General features: G+C 37.5%; 2 protein-coding genes across 2 annotated transcripts in view; one reads left to right on the forward strand and one right to left on the reverse strand.

Annotated features, from left to right (window-relative positions):
- The window catches only part of NLN (neurolysin), a gene marked incomplete at its 3' end in the record, with an annotated part of 78,745 nt that extends 75,486 nt beyond the window's left edge, over positions 1 to 3,259 (reverse strand). Inside the window, exon 1 of the mRNA XM_084233545.1 lies at positions 3,214 to 3,259. Coding sequence (XP_084089671.1) covers positions 3,214 to 3,254 — 41 coding nt within the window. The 5' untranslated portion in view covers positions 3,255 to 3,259. The remainder of the gene's footprint in view (positions 1 to 3,213) is intronic.
- A 1,586-nt stretch (positions 3,260 to 4,845) lies between these two features.
- SGTB (small glutamine rich tetratricopeptide repeat co-chaperone beta) lies at positions 4,846 to 24,836 on the forward strand (the record flags this gene model as incomplete). Its single annotated transcript, XM_084233546.1, has 10 exons — positions 4,846 to 4,945; positions 8,323 to 8,426; positions 10,858 to 10,927; positions 14,005 to 14,104; positions 17,820 to 17,924; positions 19,117 to 19,255; positions 19,354 to 19,416; positions 23,155 to 23,192; positions 23,810 to 23,893; positions 24,725 to 24,836. The coding sequence occupies 10 exons, from the start codon at positions 4,846 to 4,848 to the stop codon at positions 24,834 to 24,836; spliced, it is 915 nt and encodes a 304-aa protein (XP_084089672.1).
- Positions 24,837 to 25,267: the final 431 nt, after the last annotated feature.

A 25,267-nucleotide genomic window follows, 5' to 3' on the forward strand; every position in this document is an offset into this window, starting at 1 on the left:
AAATGTAACAAAGTGAGTTTGTTTCTTCAAGGAAAACAACTGAGAGTATTTGTTACCAATGATAAAATTTCAGCTTTCAAATGAAAACTATAATTTTGAAACTGTATCTTCTACATGAGCTTGCCAACATGAGGGAGATTGTAATGCAGCAAACTACTACTTTTTGAATGACCAATGTCTGATATTATAAAATCATGTATGGGTAAAAGATCCATTCAAAATTTAGGAGAGTAATTATTCCCCATCTCAGCATTTACCCTCCTTTTCCCTTTCTTTTTTTTTTAATTTATATTTTATTTTTATATTCCCCATACAATTACAACCCCCTTATTTTGACCCCAATCCCTCCTTTCCCTGCCCCCCCATCCCCCCATATAGTGTCTCTGGTTTATAGTTGTTTATTGATTTTGATATTTTCTTTCTTACAGTTATTCTTTTTCCTGGCCCCTTATTTAAGTTTTCGAGATTCCTGCTATGAGTAAGACCATCCGGTATTTTTTCTTTCTGGCTTATTTCGCTGAGCATGACCCCTTCCAGCTCCATCCATGTTGCTGCAAATTGCATGTGGGGCATGATACCCGTATAGTTGAGGCAAAGAGAATATAAAAAAATCTGTGCTTGTTTCTGGTGTACACTCTCAGAGGTCCTTGGCGACTGGTATATACAGCAGGTGGGGTGCTTAAATGTCTGCTACTCTTGGATCTTTGCTTTTATAATCTGCTTTTACAAGGCCTATTTAAGGAGTCTACTTTACTGCTGGCAGGGGAGTCGAACACAATAAAGCTATATTTAAAAAATTAAAAAAACCCACAAAATTTAGGAGAGACCCACAGATTTTAATGTAACAGAGCACAAAAAGTAAATTGATAGTTTCAGATGCCACGTTGCAACAAACTTGAAAATACTATCACTTGTCAAACTTTCAAGCAATATCAAAGAATATCAATGATTATCTAAAAGAAGCTATTAAAATACACCTCTCTTTACAGCTACCGATGAATAAGAGGTGCAATTTTCTTCAGCTTTTTAAATCAATACAAAATAGTGCAACAGATTAAGTGCAGAAACACATGGAAGAATCCAGCTATCTTTTACCATCATATTTTTTGCAGGAAAACAAAAACAATGTCACTGCTATGATAGTTTTTTTTTTTTAAAAGGTATTAATGAAAAATAAAAGGTATTAATGAAGATGTGAAGAAATTGGAACCCTCACTCACTGTTGATGTAAAACAGTACAGCTGCTGTGGAATTTTGATGGTTTCTCAAAAAATTAATCATGGAATTACCATATGATCCAGCAATTATACTTCTAGGTATATATCACAAATAACTGAAAGCGGGGTCTCAAAGAGACACATGTACATTAATAATCACAGTAGCATTTTTCAAAATAGCCAAAAGCTGGCAACAACCCAAAAGTCCATCAATGGATGAATGGACAAATGAAATGTTATTTATACAATGGAATATTATTCAGCTTTAAAAAGGAAGGAAATTCTGACGCATTTCAACACAGATGATCCTTAAAAACACTACGCTAACAGAAATATGCCAGTCACAAAATGTAAAAAATCGGATGATTCTACTTGTATGAGTTAAGTAGGAAAAGTCAAATTTATAGACACGAAAGACTGGGAAAGAGAGTAATGGCGAGTTATTATTTAAGGATGCAGAGTTTCACTTTGCGATGATGAAAATGTTCTAGAGATGGATAGTGCACTACAATGGCTGCACTACAATGCGAATATACTTAAATATCACGGAGTTGCGCAATTAAAATAGTAAATTTTATGTTATATATATTTTACCACAATAAAAATAGAAAACAAAAATGCAATGTCATTTTTCTCACTGATTTTTTTTTTCAGAGGGGTTTTGGAAATAATTCTTTTTCACTGTGTATGTAGTGAGTTTATCAACTATTTTTTTTTAAAGCAATACTTTAAAATATCCCAGTTTTAATTTCTAATTGGTAATATGGAAAGAAATAATCCACATAAACAGAAGTTCTTTGGTCCTTTATCTCCTTTGAGAGGTAAAGGGGTCCTGAGACCAAAAAGTTTGAGAACCACTGTTTTAGATGAAATTAATTCTTTCTTGTCACACCTACATTATGTGAAGATCTTCATGTGTTGGTATAACTTCATTTGACAGCTGTAACACTGGCAGTCTGGAGACTACCAAAAAAAAAAAAAAAAGAACAGCTTGAAATGATCAAATTCATCACATTAACTCTTCATAATTACTGTCATCTCCTCAACGCACCATCAGGACCAAGCAACACAAAGCTCCGCATAGATAAGTGGCAGTGCAGGACAGAAAACTGTTAACAAGATTACATGCTCATGTGTTCCATAGTAGTTTTATAACTATACTATCTAGCAAGAAACACACGTTTCCTTTTTTTTTTTTTTTCCTCTATTGGGTCTTCATTAGGATTTACAGTTCAAGGCTAGATTTGGAAAGGGTGGTACTAAAGACATTGTTTCGGAAAACCATTAGATCCAGCGCATCCGTGCGAAGAATTTAATTCTCTCAACATCTTGTCACTGCTGTTGCGGAGGGGTGTGGTTCGAGAGCTAGGAAGCAAGCCACAACAGCAGCTGAGGCTGCCCAAAGCCATGTCCAAGCAATAATTTCCTTCATTTTGGGCTCAATTTGCCTCGGCAAGAAGCTGAATATTTTATGGGGGAGGAAGTAAACGCAAAGGAAATTCGCAGACATGGACGGAATTAAGCAAAACCACAGCGGCTTCATCTCCCGTGGACGTGTCATGATTGGTATGCTAATGATGTACGTGAGGGGCAACTGAGAATTGTCATTCCCGAATTACAGCTGCGGCACTTTAAATGACAGCTCTGCAGTTCGGGGGTGGGGGTTGGGGGGGCAAAAGTCAAATGGCTTTCTTATTCGGATCGTCTCTCTGAATTCCTTTTGGGCCAGGCCTCTGACCCTTCCCGCTAACTGCAGCTCCGGCCGTCCCTAACAAAGGAGAATGGACGCCCTCCCGAGGGAGCGGAGGCGGGAAGATGGCCCCGAGTCACCGCGCCAGGTGTCCCTCAGGGCAGACCGCGCGGGCTGGGGGGGGGGAGGGCGCCGGCAATGTCGCAGGGGTGCGGTCGGGAAAGGCCGGGCCCGGGCGTTTGACACCGCCTGGGCAGAAGCCCCCTCCCTGCCCACGGTCAAGGTTACCCCGCGCGCGGGAGGTACCTGTGGAGGCCTCGCACAGCCGAGAGGCACCGGGCGATCATGGGAGCGCCGAGACTGCTGGCGGCGGGCGCGCTGTCCTCGCGTTCGGGTCGGGGCAGCGGGACGCGCAGGGGCCCGGCGGCGGCCTAGCCGCGGAGATTTCGGCGGTGCCTACCCGGCCCCAGCCCTCCCACGTGCGGCAGCTCCACGCCGGCGCCCACTTGGCCCCGCCCCGGCCGGCGCCCGCCCCGCCCCGCCCCGCCCCGTGCGTCCTGCACCGCCCCGGGGGCGGTTCTGGCGAGACCCAGCCGCTGGGAGCTGAGCGCACTGCTGGGTGGGCTGAGGGGGTGGCGGAGGCTGGGGAGACGGTGAAGTTTGGGCGACCGCTGGCAGTGCTGCGATCGGGAGCCAGGCTCAAGCCCTGAGGTCGAGGGGTGGGCGGGCCGCCCTCCGGACCCCCATAGGCCCGCAGCAGCCGTCTCGCATCCTCCTGCCTGGTAAGGGGCTTCTGTCTGGGATGGGTGCGTCTCCCGCCGCCCCAGACGGGGCCTGCACAGCGCACCAGCTGCAAACCCGGTCAGGGCCGACGCGAGGCCCGGCTGCCTAAGAGAGGGAGAAGGAGGTCGATGTACTCTTGGGAGAGGAAGGGGGAGAAGCCTGGAGGAGGTGGGACATCTCCTTTCCCCCGCGCAGCCCTTCTCCTTCCCCCCTCCCCCCGTTCTTTTTTCACCTTCTGTTCTGGGGCCTTCTTTAGTACTTGCAACCCAGTGGCCTAGAGGCTGGACTCGTCTTTTACGTGTGCACACAAATAATAAACATCCTAGCGGCGGGTACCACACCCTGCTTTTGAATTAGGGAACCTGGGGAGCAGAAGGATGATGCGATTTAGTGGAAATAACCATTAGTGCTGGCTGGCTCTGCGCCACAGCTTGGATGCGATAGTATTCTGTGTGAATGAACGTGATCGGTAGCTTCCAGCTTGTCCACGAGGGTACAGCTACTGCAGAGAGCACTGATCGGCTTGTAGTATCCATCGATTTAGACTATGCTTTCCCAACACGTCTGTTGATTAAATAGAAATGTCATTTTTACTAAGAACGGCACTCAGTAGTTTAATAACCTTTCATTAATATATTTCTGAATCAAATGACTGTCTCGACCTACAAAAGTAGGTGTAATGTAAACTATGATTACATTTTTAAAAAAAATCTCATGAAGATGCTCAGCGTGGATCAGCTTCTGAGTCAGCAGTATGAATTCTCCCTCAACTTAGTACCTAGGCCTTTTGGGATTTCTACATCTGTATCCTTAACTGCATTTGTACCAAACATACTGTTAAGATACAGTGAGATATTCAGTGCGAGTCTAAGCTTATATATGTTTTGAGGGAATTCTTATTTTGCAAGATTTCACATATTCTAATACCACTGGGTATAAATGAAAATATGCAATACATTGCCATAACAATACTTTGTGATCCCGACTCTAAAAACAGAGAGAACTGAACGTAAGAAAGGTTTTAGTTTTTTAATTTTAATATGATTTATAACCTCCCTATTTATTACTTTGTAATTTATAACCTTCCTGTTTAAAATAACTTAGTTTAGTGTTTTTCATTTTTCTTACCAAGGTAAAGGGTTTAAAGGTTTTAAAATGTCATCTATCAAGCACCTAGTCTATGCAGTTATTCGTTTCCTTCGGGAACAAAGTCAGATGGATGCGTATACTTCGGATGAACAAGAAAGTTTGGAAGGTAGGCACCTGTTCTTTGTGTTCCTTTGTGTTATAATTATAAATGAAGACTACTCAGAATATTTTGTTGATCCTTCAAGAAGAAAACTCTATTAGGTTATTATATTTCCACTCTGATACTTGTGTTTTAACTAACAACAAGACTGTTGTTCATTTATTGCACAATTATGTCTCAGAACTTGCTATTAATATTGTAGGAAATATTTTCTTCAGGGCGACTGCTATTAACTGTTAACAACTGCTAGTGTTACTCCCATTTAACTGATAAGTAAATGAAACTAGATAGGTTAAGTAACATAGTATCATTAGCTAATATATAGCAAAAGCTATGGTTTTTACTCACTCTGAAGATCTTGTCTTTGCTTCCTAATAGCAAAGCATCCAGTTGAGAATTGAAAGGTAAAAATACCTTAGTCATCATAAAAGCACTATGTAAATATCTAATAATTATATTGCTAGTATATACAACTTCCTATTTGGGGATTTGAAGTTAGAGAATTTCACCCTTGTTTTATGTGAGCTTTAAGTGTTAGATTCTGTAATCTGTAAAGTTGAGCATGACTTGGGTGATCACCTTTCCTTGAGTCCATCTTTTGTGCTCCGTGTTTGTGCATTTAAAAATTTAAATTCAGTATAACCATAGCAAGATAGATTTCTACAGATGGGCTTGTGGAGGTTCAAGGAAGCTAGTTTCTTGTGGACTAAAGACTTAATTATTATAAGGAGATAGTGCATTTGGGAGAATTTAATAAATAATGGTACAATTTAAATTTTTCTATTTTAAAGCCATTTCTCCTATAAAGGGTAAATATGTATTAATTTCAACAAGCACTTCCCTTGTGAATATGCTTTTTAGGAGATGGGGATGAAAATTGGACATTTGCTCTAAATCTGTTTATAGTCTGATGAGATGGTGTCTGTCCAGGTGACAATGAGAGGAGCAGGTGATACACAGTTGGAGTACATTGTAATCAGTCCATTTAATCAGAGTCTTTTGGTCTTCCTTGATGGTTAGACTGCGAAGACAAATGTGACTGGTTGTCTAAAGAAAATGTTGATTTTGATTTTCTGTAGCAAACAGATAAAGCCCATCATTGAATAAAAGCTGTTTCTTTTCTAATAAAAGCCAGTATAGTACTTTTTTTTTTTAATTTCCTCCCTTTTTTTTTTTATAGAGGCATGTTTTATTTATTTATTTGTTTGTTTGTTTTGTTTGTTTATACATGCAATGGGTACAGTCAGAAGCGCGGGAGGGTGAGAGAATTCACCAGAGCCAGAGCGGGGAGCAGAGCAGGCAGAAGGACCGAAGTACACTGCTGAGGGGAGCAGCGGGCGGCAGGAGAGGTCAGCGCGCCATGTGGGACCCTCCTCCGGTGGCCAGGGAGCGGCCGGGGATCGAACCGGCGCCGCAGAGGCCGTGGGCAGCTTTGCAACCCAGCGCTCAACCGCTGCGCCACTGGGGAGGCCCCCAGTATAGTACTTTTAAGGGCCAGATAGAAAATTGAGTTATTTTTTTAAAAAACCAAGATGTTATGTCTTATTTTTAGTATGGTATTTAGCCAAAAACATGGCTGTTATATATGGCAGTCAGAAGTGGTGCCAATTGTTTTTGACCGACCCCTATTTTTGACTCTGAGTCTAATTTAATTGAAGATGAAATCATGTGGAGACGTCTGCCCACCTTCTAGAGATTTAAAAAGCCCTCAGATAGGAGCCTAAGTTCTAAGCCCAGATTTACCACGATAGTGAAGCTTGCGTATCATTAGCTTTGAACCTTGTCATCAGATTTTCTCACCCAGTCCTCCTAATTGTTATAATCTACTGATACCTGCTTCATGTTTTGACTTTTGAGATCTGTGCACTGTCACTGTCTCCAGTATTCCTGTTTAAATTCTTGGCAGCTTCAATCTACTCATAGATGATTCTTCCAGTTCTCTCAGTACTCAGTTATTATTGTCTTCACAGCAATGAGAGCCTATTTTTTGTGGTCCAATATTTTTAGTATAAGAACAACTGCTTGGTAGGAATATAAAGGGAGAAAATAAGGGATGGGTAAACAGTGGATTATTTTCTGTAAGTTACTAACTTTTGTAGTTGGAAACAATCAGTTCCCTTTATAAGGAGAATTGTTTTACAGATAGTCAAAGTAATAGTGTATCTTTTATGACAGGTAATTTTCTCAGGACCACAATGAATATATAATGTATCTTTTGAAAGTCACACACAAAATGTGACTGTATTCCAAACTGTCTGGAACTACAATGGATGTTTGGGCTGCATTCTCATTTTGTAGACCCATGAGAGATGTCACTTTCAAATGAGAGCACTGTCTGGATAAGAATCACTTCCATTCCCTTCTAGGTACTTGTAGAGAGGACAAGCTATACTTTCTTCACTGTTATTGCCCTAACTCAGACTCATATTTAGATAATTTAAGTAGGAAGCCACTGATTTTCTGCTTCTATTTTCTCCCTCAGCCTCCATCTCTAATCAATTCTCGGTTATTTCTATCAGTCTTTTAGTTCTAAACATATATATATATATATATATGTATATGTGTGTGTGTGTGTGTGTGTATATTATTCTACTTACTAAACTCTGGAATGGCTCTTTGGTTACCTAAGTCATGGAGCCCAAATCCTTAAAAATGCTACTTATTCCACCTCAAGTCTATCTTAGTCATACCAGTTTTCTCATCAGACACCAAGTACAGACGAGTCACCTGTCACCACTTAGTATACTTTTTATTTTACTTTTGTGTATGTCTCTTTCCTATTAAATACAAGTTTCAGCATTCAGATAGTGAATTTTGTCTGTTAGGGTAACTACTGTACCTTTTCTGCCTGAGAACAGCGCCTTATACATAGTAGCTGTGTGGTAAATATGGATGCATGAATGAATTCCTTAATCCCACCAATCTTCGCATAATTATACCAGGATTAATATTTAGTTCTTCCTATGTGCTAGAATTTAAGTTTCTCTTATATTTTAAATCAAGTTGAAATTCTATTTCTCACATTTAAAAAAGACTAAAAAATTGTTTTGTTTAGGTCATTAAGACATTGTAGTTAATCAGATATTGGTAGTAGGGAGTAAGTTGTTAGTGATTTGCTTCAATGAAAATATGATGTAATGTATATACTGAGAAATTATATTCTAAGTACCATTTTTCTTTAAGTGAGGAATAGGAAATCAAGTTATCTTCCCTCAATAGCTGATCTATAAACAGAAGTCTCTATACAGCTGAACCAGTTAGTTTTCCTTCTGTTCTATCAGCATAAATGCTGAATTTCCACAGATTGCAATCCTACCAGAAAAAAAGGATGTTTCTTTTTTTAGGCTGCTAATTTTTTTTTCACTATTAAAATTTATTTCAAGTTGCAATTCAGTGCTTGGAGACAGTGTTCAAAATCAGCCCAGAAGATACACACCTAGCAGTGTCACAGCCTTTGACAGAAATGTTCACAAGTTCCTTCTGTAAGGTAAGCTGTCATTGTTTTCTCATTCATATCTGATTTAATTATAATTACAATATTATGTTGGATTGTTAATATGTGAGGGACTATACCTATTAATAACTCATTTCTTTTTGGGTATAAGATAGATGGTGAACCCACATGGACACATTTGGGATCTAAAATGTAACTCCTTTAAATGTAGTTTAGATTTTCCTGTTAGTAGTTATGATTGTCCTTTCACCATCGATGTGTCTTAGTCAACTTTTTAAGTCTTTTATAGTATTGGAGTATTTTTAAATTTCTGACATCTATTTGACATTCCAAAATATGGAATACGTGTTTTAAAAAAAGTGTTAACATCAAGAAGGCAAACGTGCAAAAATAGATTCATCAGGAATTGAGTCATCATTCTGAAGCAGATTTCATCAAATGTTGCCATTGATGGGACTCTTTAAATGAGGGGAAGGTTTAGGCTCAAGATGCAAGCTTGGACTGAAACATGTTTTCTGATCCCTGCTCCTGTATAGAAATACTATTTATTAGAAAAACATTTTCTAAAAATAAGAACAACACTCATCTATTTTATTGGTGATTTTGAACTTGAGTTATTTTTGTATAATTCGGAAAGTATATTTCTGATGTTAATCAATTTTACTGGAAGTTTAATGAAAAAAGGTAGTGGTGGATATTTTTAAAATATAGTAAATAGTGGTGACAAATTATGCTTTCTTGAAAATTGTACACTTATTTCTGAACTAAGCATCAAGTTTAAATGCAACATATCTTAGGGCCTCCCTGGTGGTGCAAAGGGTTAAGTCTCAGCACTATGAAGCTATCTGCAGCATGAGTTAGATCCCTGGCAAGGGAGCTAACCCACATGATGCAGCAGACCTCTCCTGTCTCGCCTGCCCCCTCAGCAGTGTATTTCAATCTGCCTATTCTGCTCCCCACTCTGTCTCTGATGAATCCTCTCACACCCCTCACCTCTGGCCTACACCCCAGCTCTTTTATGCATAAATAAATAAAATAAAGCTTTAAAAAAATAAAAGCAACACAATTTAAAAAGAGTCTCTTGGGGTCTCCCAGGAAGCACGGTGGGTTAAGTGCAGCCCTGTGAAGCTGTCCGCAGCCTCTGCAGTGCAGGGTCGATTCCCGGCCGGCCAGGGAGATTCCCCCATGGAGCGGTAGACCTCTTCTGACACACCCGCTACTCTCCTCAGCAATGCTTTCAGACTGTCTGCCTGTTCTGTCCTCTGCTCTGTCTGTGGTGAATCCTCTCACCCTCCCACGCCTCTGGCCTGTACCCCAGCTATTGTATAAATAAAAAATAAATCTCTAAAAATAAATAAATAAAAAGGGTCTCTTAAAGACATAAAATACATTGTGTTCCCAGTGTCACTTAGGGTGTTTCTGAGTTTCTATTTAATTTTCATCAGTACCTTTAATTTGAATCTTACTAATATGAAAGAGGTTTGAGGATGATAGTATGTGCAAAAAATAGGATTTTATATGTTTTTTAATCTTATGGTAAAATATATGTTCAAGGTTTAAAAAAATTTGGAATATGGAAAGATATAAAGAAGAGACAGAAATTTTTACCTCCAAATATTACTACTGTTAGTCTTTCAATGTGAACCTTTCCTTATTTTTTTTAACCTCTGTGTTTGTGTGCACATATTTAAATATTAGGATCATATAATAAGTGCTTTTATTGGTTAGCTTTGATTTTAACTTTGTGGGTATCTCTTTGAATATTAACATTTTATTAAAATTTTTTCACTAATAATAAACAATTACAAAGATTAGATAAAAAAGATATGGTCTGTCCACACTGTGGAATACTATTCAGCCATAAGGAAAAGCGAAAAGCTGCCATTTACAGCAAAAAGGAAGGAATTTGAGGAATTATGTGTAGTAAAGCAAGTCAGAGTGACAAACACACATATTGGATATTCACATAACAGATGATTCAACCAAGTAAAATACTTATAAAAACTGGTGGACATTAATAAAATGAAATGAGATTTCTGAGATTAAGGGAGAGTGGATGGAGGAAAGGCCAAGGACATGTGGTAGGGAAAATTTTTTTAAAGTGTAAAAAAAGTATATTGGTTAGTAAAAAAAGTATATAAACAATTCCTTGAACATATTCTATTCATATTCTTTGCTATTGGTTGTTCATGAAGTGTAATTGTTGGGTATAGGGAAAGTGAGTAAAACACAGTGTTCACAGTTGCTTATTATCCTCTAGAAAAATTCTATAGTTATTTTTCTAATAAAAGTATGTGAAAGGACTTTTTCCTATTTCTAACACTATTAGGTGTTAAGATTTTATGACGGAGAATTACAGATGATTTACTATATTTACTATAGTGTAATTCATTATTTACTTACAGTTTTCTGGAATGACTCTATGTAGCTAAATAGAAAGACATTGATTTTTACTTAATTTCAGAATGAGATTCTGCCACTCTCAAACTCAGTGCCTGAAGATGTGGGAAAAGCTGACCAACTAAAAGATGAAGGTGAGTATTTCATAGGAAAAATGACTTGCTCAGTAAAGCTTTCTGAAACTCTGGAGAAAATAACTGTCAGTTGCTAAGATTATGGTTTACACTGCCAAGACTGGATTGTCATAAGTCCATATGACACTTATTGCTGCAGACAGGACAGCCGATGAAGTTCTTTGCCATTAATGAAGACTCAGAGTCTAAATGAATTTGCAATGGGGGGAGGCTGGGGAGAGTGCCATCAAAAGCAGCTCTGCCTTTCACTCTCCCAGCCTAAGCTTTTATTAAAGATATGAACAAAGGAATAAGAAAATAGCACACAATTGTATTTTTGCTTATACAGATTAATAAATTGCTGCTGAAAACAAGTTTTCCTGGTTAGTAGGGAACATGCGCAGAAGCCAGCATGTCCTCAGAGAACAGGAGTCAATTCTGGGAAGAAGTTCTGTTTGCAGAACTTCTAACATCCTGGAAATCCGTATGCAGAATAAACAGGTATTCTCCAAAACTCCAGCTCTCTTTAGGGCAGCAGGCTCCCAACAACTTGGGAAATAGAAATGAAGGTAATAGGGAAGAAGCCTGGCAATACAGAGTGGTTTGTGAGCAGTATACATATGACTTGTTTCAAAAGAAGCAGACCTGTTTTGAGTAAAACTTGCCAAACAGTATTTACAGTATGATTGTTGGTAATTTATGTGCTGTGTGTATGCTAGGATTCCAAATTCTTCTTTATGCTTACTCAAAGAGAAGAAAATAATTTCCAATATTATTTTAATTTTTGTGTATTTGAGTTTTTTTGAAAGTTGTTTGTGCATCTCCATGGCACTTAGGTGTTTATTAGCTAGCAAATTTTCTAATAGTGGCTGTTGATGCATTCTTGGTTTTAATCAGTAAGTCACTGTTAAGGATCTGTGTTAACTTTTCTCATCATGTAAGTTATGTTAACCTATAGAGGAAAGCCAGGTCATGCCTATAAGATTAATATGTTATAAAACAGAGTCCTGATCTTTAGCAGTGAATGAGAGCCAACAAATTCCCTGTCCTATGGGAAGAAATTTATTTAGGGAATATGTCATGTTCAGAAGCTATATAAAAAATGGTTCAGAGCCATTTTCTGGCCCATTCCTTTGTTCATAGCCTAAAGAAGGTAACTGAGTTTAAAAAAAAAAAAACAAAACAGTTGGTGTCTAAAAGGATAGACATGGAAAAGAATATACTTTTCCTATTACTCTTGCCTGTATTAGGTCTATAATAGACCTAAATGATATATATCATCGTTTTTAATGGGTGTTTAGTATTCCATGGTACTATTAGATAGCTAGTACCTTTCTAGAAGGTTGTTTTAAAACATTTTTGTGTGCTTTCCTTCTGAAGAGCTATAGTAAGATCAGAAGAACAAGTAAGGTTCATTGTTGTCATTCCCTGACATGTCACAGAAGTATATGCAAACCTCAGAAGGTTGTCTTGAGAATTAAGAAACAATTTTATAGGCAAGTATCATGTAACTATAAACTGCTATCCAATGGTTTATTACATTTATCTTTACAAATTACTTCAAGGTGTCTTGAATTTTTGCATATAGAGTATTTTTTGGTGATATTTTTATCATTAATATATGTAAATATATATACATACATCTGGCATGTATGTATGTATATATGTTACAGTATCAATACATTTGAGGAAAAAAATACAACAGATTTTTAAAAAGTAGTAATAGTAAAATAATATCACCCATGACAAAAAGGCCCGACAGCAACAACAAAATCCCAATAACCCAGAATATTTAAATATTTTACATACAGAAAGCCATTTTTTTTAGTACCTGAGCTAATGTAGTTAATTTCTTGCTTAATCATAAAAATTATGTAATAATCCTGTTAACTACATTAAAGGCTTTATATTGATTCCTTTTTGGAAGTCTAATTATTTTGGGGTCTAAATTAATTATTTTTCCATTAAACAACAACTTTATTGAGATATAATTCATGTACCATGCTATTTGCTCCTTCTAGGTAATTGGTTCTAGTATATTCATGGAGTTGTGCCACAATTACAGAATGTTTTTAATCACTTCCCATAAAAGCCTGTGCCCATTAAGAGTCACTCTATTCATTTCTGATTTTTAACTTGCAGTAATTTTTGTATGATTTTAGATGCTCTTACCTACCTTCCTTTCCTTAAGCTTCCTGTTCTGTTCCCTGCAAATTTACAGCTTCCACGTCTTCCTATTAAGTAGCTAATGTATATTAAAAAACAAAGCTGTGATATAAGTCCTTCTTCCTAATCCTAGTGCTTAAAAAAATTCAATTTTGGGACATTGGTTTGTTTTTTTTTAAGTGAGCAGGATATTTTTTACATTTAATGGAATACAGAGGATAGTCAAGGAAATTCCTTATCTACTCCTAATCAGTTGTTAACCTAGCTAAATTATTGCCAGATGTATTTGCAGATATGTTTCCTAACAATCAGTACCCTGTGGACTAGCCAATGTATCTGAAATTCTGTATCTTTAGAAATTAACACCCAATAATCCCTTTTAAAAAAAAATCTCTATAAGGTATAGCACATAATATATTACCTACCAGTAATATAGTGGCATGCTTATTTTTGCCAGCTTACTTGCATAGCAGAATTCTGAGGACTTGGTTATTTAGCAGGTATAGATTTTGACAGGGGAGGAGTGGAAGACTTGATCCAGATTGAGTTGGTGACTGAGGAGGGTATTATGTCTGGAATGGGGTGGGGCAGCTCTGAAAGGAAAGAGAGAGAAGTTAAGGAAGATAAGATTAGATTTTGTCCTGAGATAATCATAAATGTTACATTTACTTATTAAAACCTGGATTTTATAAGGTATACAAACATTAAAAAAAGTCTCAGCATTGTTAAAAATCACTGTTAAAAATCATTGTTAAAAACACACTGAAGGCTAATGGAGATGAATTCTATAGTGCAATATAAAATTTATCTCCAGTGTTGACTGAAAATCATGCTACTGACCTTCATATTATTATAGTTTCTGTGATTAAAACGTATCTTTCAAACTTTGTATTTTTTTAATATTGTATTACTGTACCTATTGATTATTTTAGGCAATAACCACATGAAAGAAGAAAATTATGCTGCTGCAGTGGATTGTTACACACAGGCAATAGAATTGGATCCAAATAATGCAGTTTATTATTGCAACAGGTAAGCCTACATTATTGTGGCAGGTTTACAGGGAGAACTGTAAAGTTTATTTATAAAATTTTGAAAGTTCTATGAGTATAAAGAAGAAAAGAATTCATAAACTTGTCACTTAGCAGCAACCACTGTTACCAACCTTTTAGTACATTTTGTTTGATCAAAGTGTAATCAATTTTATACTCATCTTTACCCACTAGGCATATCATAAACATGTCCTTATTTTGTATATATTTTTAATTTAATTGAGATATAATCCACCTAAAATTATATTAGCTTCAGGTACACAATATAATGATTTGATGTTTGTATATATTGTGACATGATCTAGCCCCAAACATAGAAGATTTTTGTTTCTTGAGAACATGTCCCTATTTTATTGAAGTCCTTCATAAACATTATTTAAATGGATGCAAATTGGTCTGTTATTATCTGTTAATCATTTTTATATTGTCAGGTCTATCATTGTGGCTGGCAAATAAGGACTCAGTGTTATTTTTTAATAAATGGATAGAGGTTCCTTCATTTTACTTAATTATTCACCTACTGATAGACACTGAAGTTGTCTTTTTTTTCTTTCAATAAAAAAACTGGGGTAAACATCTTTGTTTCTAAAATTACTTTCTGGACTTAAGATTTCCTAGACTTTGGATTTATCCCTGGAAATGCCTTCAGTAGATCTAGCAATATAAATTGTGGATGCAGATTGTAAAATTGTTCCAGCCTCTTTGAAAATATTTTGAAGTTTAATTCTCTCCTCTAGAAGTATATTAGTGTATCTGTTTTTACCACACTTTTCTCAATACTAAGTACTTGAATTATTACTTATTATTGTAAATTCAGTATTGTTATTTTAGTATTGATTGTTCCAATTTATGTTTAATTACTGTTGAAGCTGGACATTTTTCAAATCTAGAAATGTTAATTTCTACATTATTGCATAACCTGCTACTTGGCTTCTCAGCTCTTCTGTCAATTATGTGATTAATTTTTTGCATTAAGTTATTCTGTTTTAAACATTATGGTTCCATTAGAAGTTCATGCAATTATGGAAATGTTCTATCTGTAGTGTCTAATCCAGTAGTTACAGTGACTACTAAGCTCTTGAAATGTGGCTAGTGCAATCATGGAAACTTAATGTTTAAGATCAGCTCAAATTGAAACTCACTTGTGGCTACTATATTGGACAGCATAACTCTATATTAAAGATACAACCCCTTTTTCCTAATTGCACAGCTTTCTGTTTGCCTTTTAATGTTGTTCACATGTATACATTTTTTTTTAAAGATTTCTTTTATTTATGCATACAAGAGCTGGGGTACAGGCCAGAGGCGTGGGGGGGAGGGTGAGAGGATTCACCAGACATAGAGTGGGGAACAGAACAAGCAGACTGACTGAAGTACACTGCTGAGGGGAGCAGCAGGCAAGTCAGGAGAAGTCTGCTGTGCCATGTGGGTTGCTCCCTGGCTGGCCAGGGGATCGAACTCTTGCTGTAGAGGTTGCGGACAGCTTCATAGGTTGCGTCTTAACCCCTTGCACCACCAGGGAGGCCCCTGTATAAATTTTAAATGCTTGCTTTTCTCCCCAGTTACAGACATGACAACTTACTTCTATTTTCTTATTTTTCCATGTATATTCTACTTTGGTGATGGTATGACTATTTCAATCAATCTGAAACTTTTTATGACAGTCTTATGCAAATTACCTCTTATGTAATAAATTCTTAGGTTTGAAAGAGATCTTTAAGTTATCTTGATCAAATCTTTTATTGAATTTTTATTATATTTAGGGTATTCAATTTTGTAAACCCTCTGGGAGAATGCCATTTCCCCTTACCTTTTCTTTAGTTGATATTTCTATTTAAAAAGTCACCTTTATATTGACACAGAATTTGTTTTCCTCTAGCTTCTATAAATTGGCTTTTTAATTTTATATTTAAGGGCAACTACAGAATTAGTATGATTCTTTGTCATGACAGTATCTTAACATTTTGTGGGTGGCTACTATGTTCATTTGAGTTCTTTTTTTGCTGTTAAATGTTCCCAGCTTTTCAGTTGTACCTCAAATAGTACAGCTTTAAGACCTGCACTTTTATTCTAAAATCATTCCAATTTTCCTATATCTATTACTGTGTAATTCCTAGAAGTTAGCACTTTATCTGGCATGTAGCATTTAGCACTAGAATCTGGCATCAATCTGACAAGAATAGTCTGGTAAGGCTCTCATCTATCTACTTCTAGACATTAGCATCTTGCACATTATTTGTTAAATTCATTTTCCATTTTTGGTCACATAAAGACTTTCCTTTTCACACCTTTTCTCTATTCTATCGGTCATATAGTCATTTGACAGATTCTTGCCAAATCCTTATTCTGTACGAGTATTGTCATTGGAGGTAATGCTGGTTGTCTAGACTCAAATACAGGATCTTATATTTTATCTCATTAGAATTTTATCTTATTAGTTTCTTATTACATGGCCCTTAATCTTTTTGGACATTTTATAATGTTTCCTTCTCCTAGTTTCATGTCATCACAAACTGGAGAAGAATACCATATATTACATTATGTCAGTTACAAAGTCAATTATTGAAGCAAGAGTGGGAAAGTGGTTAATAGGAGTTCCAACTACGATCTTCGGATTCTAATTTCTACTCTGCCATTGATAACCTGTGTGACCTTGAGCAAGTTACCTAACATATCTATGCCTTAGTTTCCCATTGGTAAAAGGTGAATAATAGCATTTACCCATAAGATTGTTGTAAAACTCATATAATTAATACATGTAAAGTGCTGGAAAGTGTCTAATAAATGGTGTACACAACAGTAGCCATCAGCATCATTGTTTAAGCAGTCTGGTTTGGTGTTCCACCTCTGTATGCACCATGTAGCCATTAAATTCCCTCTTACTAGTTATGTGCTTTGGGCAGCCACTTACACCCTTTCCTCGCTTGTAAAATAGAGATACTTACCTAACCATTTCATAGAGTAGTTGTATACAAAGCCTAGCATACAAAGTCTTAGGCTTTCAGTATTTGTTTCTTTCAAAATTTAAGATTTTTTATAATTAGAGCATCGGTTTTTGCTATAATTTATTTATGCATGATGCACCACTTGGGAAATGTAAGGGACAAGTTGAACAGTAATTCTGTTAGTGTTTGGACCTGGGGGTTTGGGCACTACTATGGGGACTGAGCTATCTGCTATCAGGATTGTGTGAAGGGGTAGTAAATGGCTTCATTATGTTGTCAGGACCTAATCATTCCAGGAGCTTTGTTAAAAAGGTAATCTGGAAGGAATTAAATGGTCCTTAATTGTGTTGAGATTATATGCTAAATAGATGGGCTATATTGTTATCCTTAATTAGTAGCCAAATTTAGGCACATAGGTAAGTGTTAGTTTTCATTTTAGCCTTGCTGGATGGCCTAATATTACTAGTAAAGTCATCAATTAACAGCACAGTACTCTGAGTAGCTGTAAACAGCAATCACTCCGTGCGCTTCTCTACAGTTCCCAATAGCCTACTGTTTTCAGTTTGTGCAAATAAGAAAGGCACTAAGTAGGTAGATCAGTTGCATGATTCATATATTTGTTTTCTATAGCAAGCAAACAGTGAAAGGCAGCCTGCATATTTTCTCTGCTTTTGTTTGAGTTTTTTTTTTTTTCATTTTATTAGACCTTAGACAATTTGATTTAGATATTCACTCTTCTCTTTCTCTCAGGGCTGCTGCTCAAAGTAAATTAAGTCACTACACAGATGCAATAAAGGATTGTGAAAAAGCAATAGCAATCGATTCAAAGTACAGCAAGGCCTATGGGCGAATGGGGTAAGTTCTGCGAGAATGTGCAAAGTACTTTTAGATATGCTATTTTTAATGGCTTGGTCTTGAATTTCCTGCTTAACATTGTATCCTCTGAACTAATAAGATAAATATGGCATTAAGGGAGGAAATAATTGTAGTGTTTGACTTGGGAGAGAGATGATTCGTTGTGTAATGAATGGTTGGTGGAGAAAATCATAGACCTGTACTGAATAGACTCACTTCATGTTCCAGATGACAAATTTCAAATGAGCACTCAATATTGAGCCAGAGTGAGCTTTCCAAAGCATAAATCATGTCACTTCATTTCCACCAGAATAACATCCTAACTCCAAACCCATGATCCTATAGGATGTGGCATGATCCTTCCCGATATTGTCTCTTTCAATACTTTGTTCTTCATGTTCCCTCCTCATCAGCCTCTGTCCTGTTCTGTAAGCATACTAAACTTCTATGTTCTTGGGGCCCCTGTTCAGCTGCTTTTATTTAGAATGCTTCTGTCCTGATTTTCATGACTTTCTCTAGATTCAGCTCTTTTTAATGTGAGCAGCAACCTTATTTATTCTCTTTAATATTATTTTTTTATTGCATGTTTATCACGTCTTTCCCAGGTAGAATGAAAACATTTTTTTTAAAGATTTGTTTATTTATTTTATATAAGAACTGGGGTATAGGCCAGATGCGCGTGAGGGTGAGAGGATTCATCAGAGACAGAGCGGGGAACAGAACAGGCAGACTGACGAAATACACTGCTGAGGGGAGCAGCAGGTGAGGCAAGAGAGGTCTGCTGTGCCATGTGGGACCCTCGCCGGCCGGCCAGGATCGAACCCATGCTGCGGAGGCTGCGGACAGCTTCATAGCGTGGCGCTCAACTGCCTGTGCCACCAGGGGAGGCCCTTTATAAATGAGGACTTTACATTTCTCATTATAGAATCTAAAATAGTATCTGACACACCACTGAGTGTTATTAATAACTGTGTGTTGAATAGTTGAGAACTCTAATGAAGTTTCTCTCATGGGTGACATACAGAATCTTGGAATTAGAAAAAATTCTAATGCTACTCCTGTAAACCATAGTACAACAAATAATTTACCTATAACCTGGATTAGAACCGAATACCAAGATAGATGTTTGTCTACATTTGTGATGTCCTAATGTTTTTTAATCATGTATCTTATACTTTTAAATTCTCTGCAGGCTGGCCCTCACTGCCATGAATAAATTTGAAGAAGCAGTTACAAGTTATCAAAAGGCATTAGATCTTGATCCTGAAAATGATTCTTATAAATCCAATCTGAAAATAGCAGAACAAAAATTAAGAGAGGTATCTAGTCCTGTAAGTTTTTAATGCCAAATGAATGATTTTTTTGGTCATTCTCAATTATTGTAATTAACTTATAGTGGTAGAATGATTCTCTTATTTTTTTTTTACAGACAGGAACTGGATTGAGCTTTGACATGGCTAGCTTAATAAACAATCCAGCATTCATTAGTATGGTGAGTATATTTCCTTTTCACTTCTGCAGCTGTTTCTGATAGAGCTATATAGTTAAGAAACTTGAGAAACAAGTTTTGAGAAACAAGCTTTGTGGTGGTGGCTGCAATAGAGTTAGATATGATGTCACACTGACGTTCTTAAAACACTTGTATTTCTTTGTGGGAAAGCATTGGCTTTCCCACAAAGAAATACAAGTTCATTCATTCAATACAAGTTCTTGATTCATTCTTCATTCATCCTGAATGAAGTTTATTCCTGAATGAACTTCAGGAAGCCCATGGATTCCTTGAAATTATATATAGATATGTGTATACATGCGGCCACATTAATGTTTTTAGGGAAAGAACCGTATTCTTCATCAGATTGGCAAAAGGGTCTGTGAATTTACAGAAGGTCAAAAATTACATAAAAGTGGTTACAGGAAGATATCTAATGATTCAGGTCTGGTGTTTTGTTTTTGTGGTTCCCTAAGCTCTTTTTTCAGCATTGTCTGTTTCTACTATAAGAATTTATTTGAGCTTTCAGTATAATTTTCATACATATGTATGCCATTCTTCAAATGAACAAAATCACTTATGGTCCTTTTTGAAAACATACGTTCTTTGGTCCAGTATGTGGAACTCTAGTGAGTGGAGGAGGTCACCTGGGTGTATAAAGTTCTTGGGTGATTGTACTTATGGCTGAGAACCATTCTACCACAAGTTATACTCTTGGAAGGCAGCCCCTTCAAAAAATATGTCTTGCAGTCACTAAATTTCAGTTGAGTTGAAATGCAGAGATGAGTTGTTCCCACTGAGCTAAATAAGTTTTTGAACAATTAGGTTTGTAGTAACTAGGAGTTTAAAATTAGTAGTCTAAATCTTTGTGGATGTTAATTTTTAAAAATTTATAATTATTTCATTGTTATTGAAATGCCATTGTTCCAAATCCTTGCCAGTGTTTTGACAGTACAGGATTTCTCCCCTCAGGTGTAGTTACCATTGCACTCCTACCACTGAAGCATGTAGTCCTCCAACAAAGTCCATTGAAGGTTCTTCCTCGCCTCCCCCATTCGCATTCCCCCTCTACTACTTCCACTGTGAAAGTTGCATCTTTCAAGGGTTGCTTTTAAAGTTTGTTTTTGTCTGATCTTTTGTTTGGTTTTTCTGTATTCTACCTGTGACTAGATGGTAATATTTGAATCACTGACACTAAATAAGGTATTGGCAAAACTACCACTTGCTTTTATTACCAGAAAGGTAATTGTTTCATTTGCAAATGTAATCCAGTAACTGTCTTTTATTCTCACTTAGTATTGGTGCCTCTGAGCCAATCAAATTTAAGTTGGTCTGCCCAGCTGTACAGCAAAAATTTATCTCTTTGTAGATTTTATGGTATTTTTGAACATATGCTATTATAATGTTAAATTGGATTTGTAAGTTTTATATTTGGCTTATGCCTCAAGATACTATGTACTGAAATAAGGTCTGAGACTACTATGTAGGAACTGCAAAAAGGTGAAGGTTAAAATTATGTTTTGTGATTCTTAGAAAGGATCAGGTTGACAGAGGTTGAAAGATTTTTGGAACATGCTATTGGAGTTAGAGCCTTGCTCCATGTATAAGGGAAGTAAGGGGGCTAGACCTCATCTTAAGTCCACTGGGAAAAGGCTTTTCTGGGCCACTCAGTGAGCTTTCTATGAAAGATGGTCATCAGTCTGGCAGACAATAGACTGGTGTCTGACTTGCCAACTGGAGAAGCAAGTAACATAATTAACTTGTGGTCTGGGAAGTCCCGAAGACAGGTGGAGTATAGGTGTGTTTCCTGTGGGCCAGAGAGAGCCACACACATGCTTGCAAGACAGTTCCAGACTTTAGTTTGCCCAAGAGGCACTCCTGGAGGGTGACAGGATGACACGGTAACAGGATCCCAATACTGAGAGTCCTGAAAGGAGCATTACTAAGAACCTGGGACCAAAGGGAAAGTGATAGCATACATCCAGGAGAAAATTAAATTACCCTTTTCAGAAAGTAGAGGAGAAATCCCCAAAGTGGGGGGGTAGTAAGAAGTATCTGAAGAACTTCAGAAAGTGCCCCATGAGAGAACCTAAGTAGTTTTAAAAACGTGCAAACCCAAGAGCACGGGTATAAAGCCAATGATACTACTAGTAATTAAATAAGAATTTTCCTGCTCGTGAGCCTCCCTGGTGGCCTAGGGGTTAAGTATCATGCTATCACCCTATGCCCTGAGTTCGATCCCCAGCCAGGGAGCTAACCTGCATATGGCGCTGCCCCAGACCTCTCCTGTCTCACTTGCTGCTCCCCTTAGCACTGTATTTCAGTAGAAATACACTACAGTATTTCTGCCTGTTCTCCCCACTCTGTCTCTGGGGAATCCTCTCACCCCCTGCAACTCTGGTCTACATCCCAGTTCTTCTATGCATAAATAAATAGTCTTTAAAAAAATAAATTTTCTGCTCTCTTTATTCTCTTTCTTCACTTAACTCTGATCATGGAGAACCTGAACTCTTGGTCAGCAAGCTGGAGGAAGAGAAGTAGAAGAAACACTATGGCAAAAAGCATAGCTAACAGTACCCGTGCTATAGTGCAACTGGCTAACAGTAGCAGGCCCATGCTGGGGAAGAAGTTTTATCCATAAATGCAATTTTTTTTTTGTAATTACACCAAGCAAGTAATTAAACTAGAGGTCATTTTCTAACTTACAGTACCTGGAGGACTGCTTACTTCAAAGTGATCAGAAAAGCTGTATGATATATATTTCTTCGAGGTCCTAGAATCCATAGCATTAGTGTGTTAGCTCAGAGGCATCAATTCTAACCTACACTTGAGGAGAACTATATTTCTGGTCATAAAAGCAAGTGGTGGCTTTTCCGAACAGTTTATTTTGGGTCAGTGAATCAAAAATTAGCTTACTGCCTACAAAGATTTAGATTAAATACAGTTTACATGAGTATTGTTGACACTACCAATTTAAGGCAAAAAAAGAGTTATGCTTTCAAAATAGAAAGTTTTAAAAAGTGTATGTGTATAATTATAATTTCTCTCCTACTGAAGCATTGAAGGATTGAGACAACTTGGAGTGAGGTCACATCTCTTAGAGATGTGAAGCAGACCCTCTCAAGTATAGATTCTTTATACTTTTGAAGTGTCTTTTTCTTCTTTTGGCTTTATGGCTCTGATCAATAGTAGGAACTGCTGTCCATATCCTTAGTTTATAATCATTTTATCCTTGCAATGTATTTTTTTTTTTTAAGATTTATTTTATTTATTTATACAAGCACTGGGTACAGTCAGAAGCACGGGAGGGTGAGAGAATTCACCAGAGCCAGAGCGGGGAGCAGAGCAGGCAGAAGGACCGAAGTACACTGCTGAGGGGAGCAGCGGGCGGCAGGAGAGGTCTGCGCGCCATGTGGGACCCTCCTCCGGTGGCCGGGGAGCAGCCGGGGATCGAACTGGCGCCGCAGAGGCAGCGGGCAGCTTCGCAACCCAGCGTTCAACCGCTGCGCCACCGGGGAGGCCCCTTGCAATGTATTTTTAATGCCACTTTTTTCTAGCACTTCCTTTTCTTACATTTCCATTTACTTTGTTTAGCACACCGACACTCTACAAAATACATGTACAAAATACAAAGTACTGACATGGTTTAGCCGTTGTTCCTCTACTTTTTGAAAAAATTCTTTGTCAAAAATCCCTGAATTGTAACTCTTTAATGGGAGATGCCATTTTTTTCAATTCCAGGCAGCAAGTTTAATGCAGAATCCTCAAGTTCAACAGCTGTAAGTATACAGAAAAGCTTATTACATTTCTTCTCCACTTAACCAAAATGATAAAACTACCCTGAATGCTGGTCATTAAGTATTTAAAGTCACATACATTTGGCTTAACCTCCTACACAGTATGGGTTTATTTATTTATTTATTTATTTATTTATTTATTTATTTATTTGTGGGACCCTAGCCTGCGACGGCCGGGGAACGAACCAGCACTGCAGAGGCTGCAGGCAGCCTCGCAGCCCAGTGCTCAACCGCTGCGCCACCAGGGGAAGCCCTAAAAATTTTTTTTTTTATTTATACAAGTACGTGGGAGGGTGAGAGAATTCACCAGAGGCAGAGCGGAGAGCAGAGCAGAGCAGAGCAGGCAGACTGACGAAGTACACTGCTGACGGGAGCAGCCAGCGGGTGGCAGGAGAGGTCTGCGTGCCATGTGGGACCCTCGCCCTGTGGCAGGGGATTGAACAGATGTTGCAGAAGCTGTGGGCAGTTTAGCAACCCAGCGCTCAACCTCTGCGCCACTGGGGAGGCCCCAGTGTGGGTATATTTAACTGGCTTTTCCATTGGCTGTTATATGCTAATAATATATGCCAATCCAGTGATGTATCTCTTGCATACTCTAGAATGTCCGGAATGATGACAAATGCCATTGGGGGACCTGCTGCTGGAGTTGGGGGCCTAACTGACCTGTCTAGCCTCATCCAAGCGTAAGTGTGTACTTAAACAGAAACAGTGAAAAAGTGTTTCTCCAAGGTGAGGGAAGCAGGGCTTTCTTTCAAAATTTTTATTGTTTACTGTTACTAACAGTGACCTCATTAGTCATTAAATCTAAAAGAAGTTAATAATTGGAAGAACTTTTCAGACTGAAAGGTAAAGGATCTCAAAGATCTGGACTGTCTTGCCAGCTCTGTACCTAAAGAAAAGCAATCACGTATGCATTGTTTTTATTTTTGGGGCAGTACCATCTCAGTAATGCAATTAATAGAAAATGAATAGGTATTTACATCTTTATTCAATAGATAATCTGAGAGAAAGTTTAATGACTTACTGAAGTTTCAGAGCATACATTGAAGAGCTAGATCCACATTAAGAGTTTTTATTTGCAGCCTAACTTTTTAATAACTTGGTTGTATTGTCAGTATATTAGTGTTTTCAGTTTCTTAAATGGTAGCATCAAAACTATCATCTTTATTTACAGAGAGACCTAAAGATTGGTGATCTGGTATGACCATCTGGTACTTTTAATGGAGAGAACAGTAAAAACTGTATGTGCAAATATAATGTAATCTTTTATATAAAGTAGCTGATGATGACTGATTCCCAATGAAGATCTAAGAAAATTTTTGGGCAGATTAAAATAACTTCTCCAGTATGTAAATGAAAAATATCTACTTTTAAAGCACTCATTAATTTAGGGACACATACCTATTTAAAAAGTATGTATTCTAAAATACCCACATCCTTTGCAGTTCTTTTTTGCATAGGTATTATGTAACTGGAAATTCCCTAATTCATACTACTTTGCCTCTTTAATATAGGGGACAGCAGTTTGCTCAGCAAATACAGCAGCAGAATCCTGAACTTATAGAACAACTGAGAAATCACATTCGGAGCAGATCATTCAGCAGCAGCACTGAAGAACATTCCTGATTAGGGACTGGGGATCCTAGCCCAGTGTGCAAACGGTTTATGAGTCTGAAATATTTGCTGTAGATAGTGGCCAAAACAAAACAACTAAAGAATAAATCTGTGTAGACAATAGGTTTAGCACCAACAGACTTGAACATAACATGACTCTTTTGTGAACAAATGACCTGTAGCCTTGTTAAGTGCTAGTATTGCACTAGACTGGGTTCCATTTTCAAACCTCCATCATATTTGTATATTATATCTAATAGCAGAGTATATTTATTGAATAACAGGGCTGTTTATTGGTGAGTTCTCTAGCTCCAAATTCCCTTAAGAATATTTTTTTCTGAAAGGGGACATCACCAAGAGGAAAGGTTTCTTATGCTGGTTTAGGATAAATATACTTTCACTGAGCAGCATGTCTGGAGGGAAGAAATTTGTTGCCTAGGTTT

The sequence above is a fragment of the Talpa europaea genome, assembly GCF_964194135.1.
Source record: "Talpa europaea genome assembly, chromosome: 5".
NCBI lineage: Eukaryota > Metazoa > Chordata > Mammalia > Eulipotyphla > Talpidae > Talpa > Talpa europaea.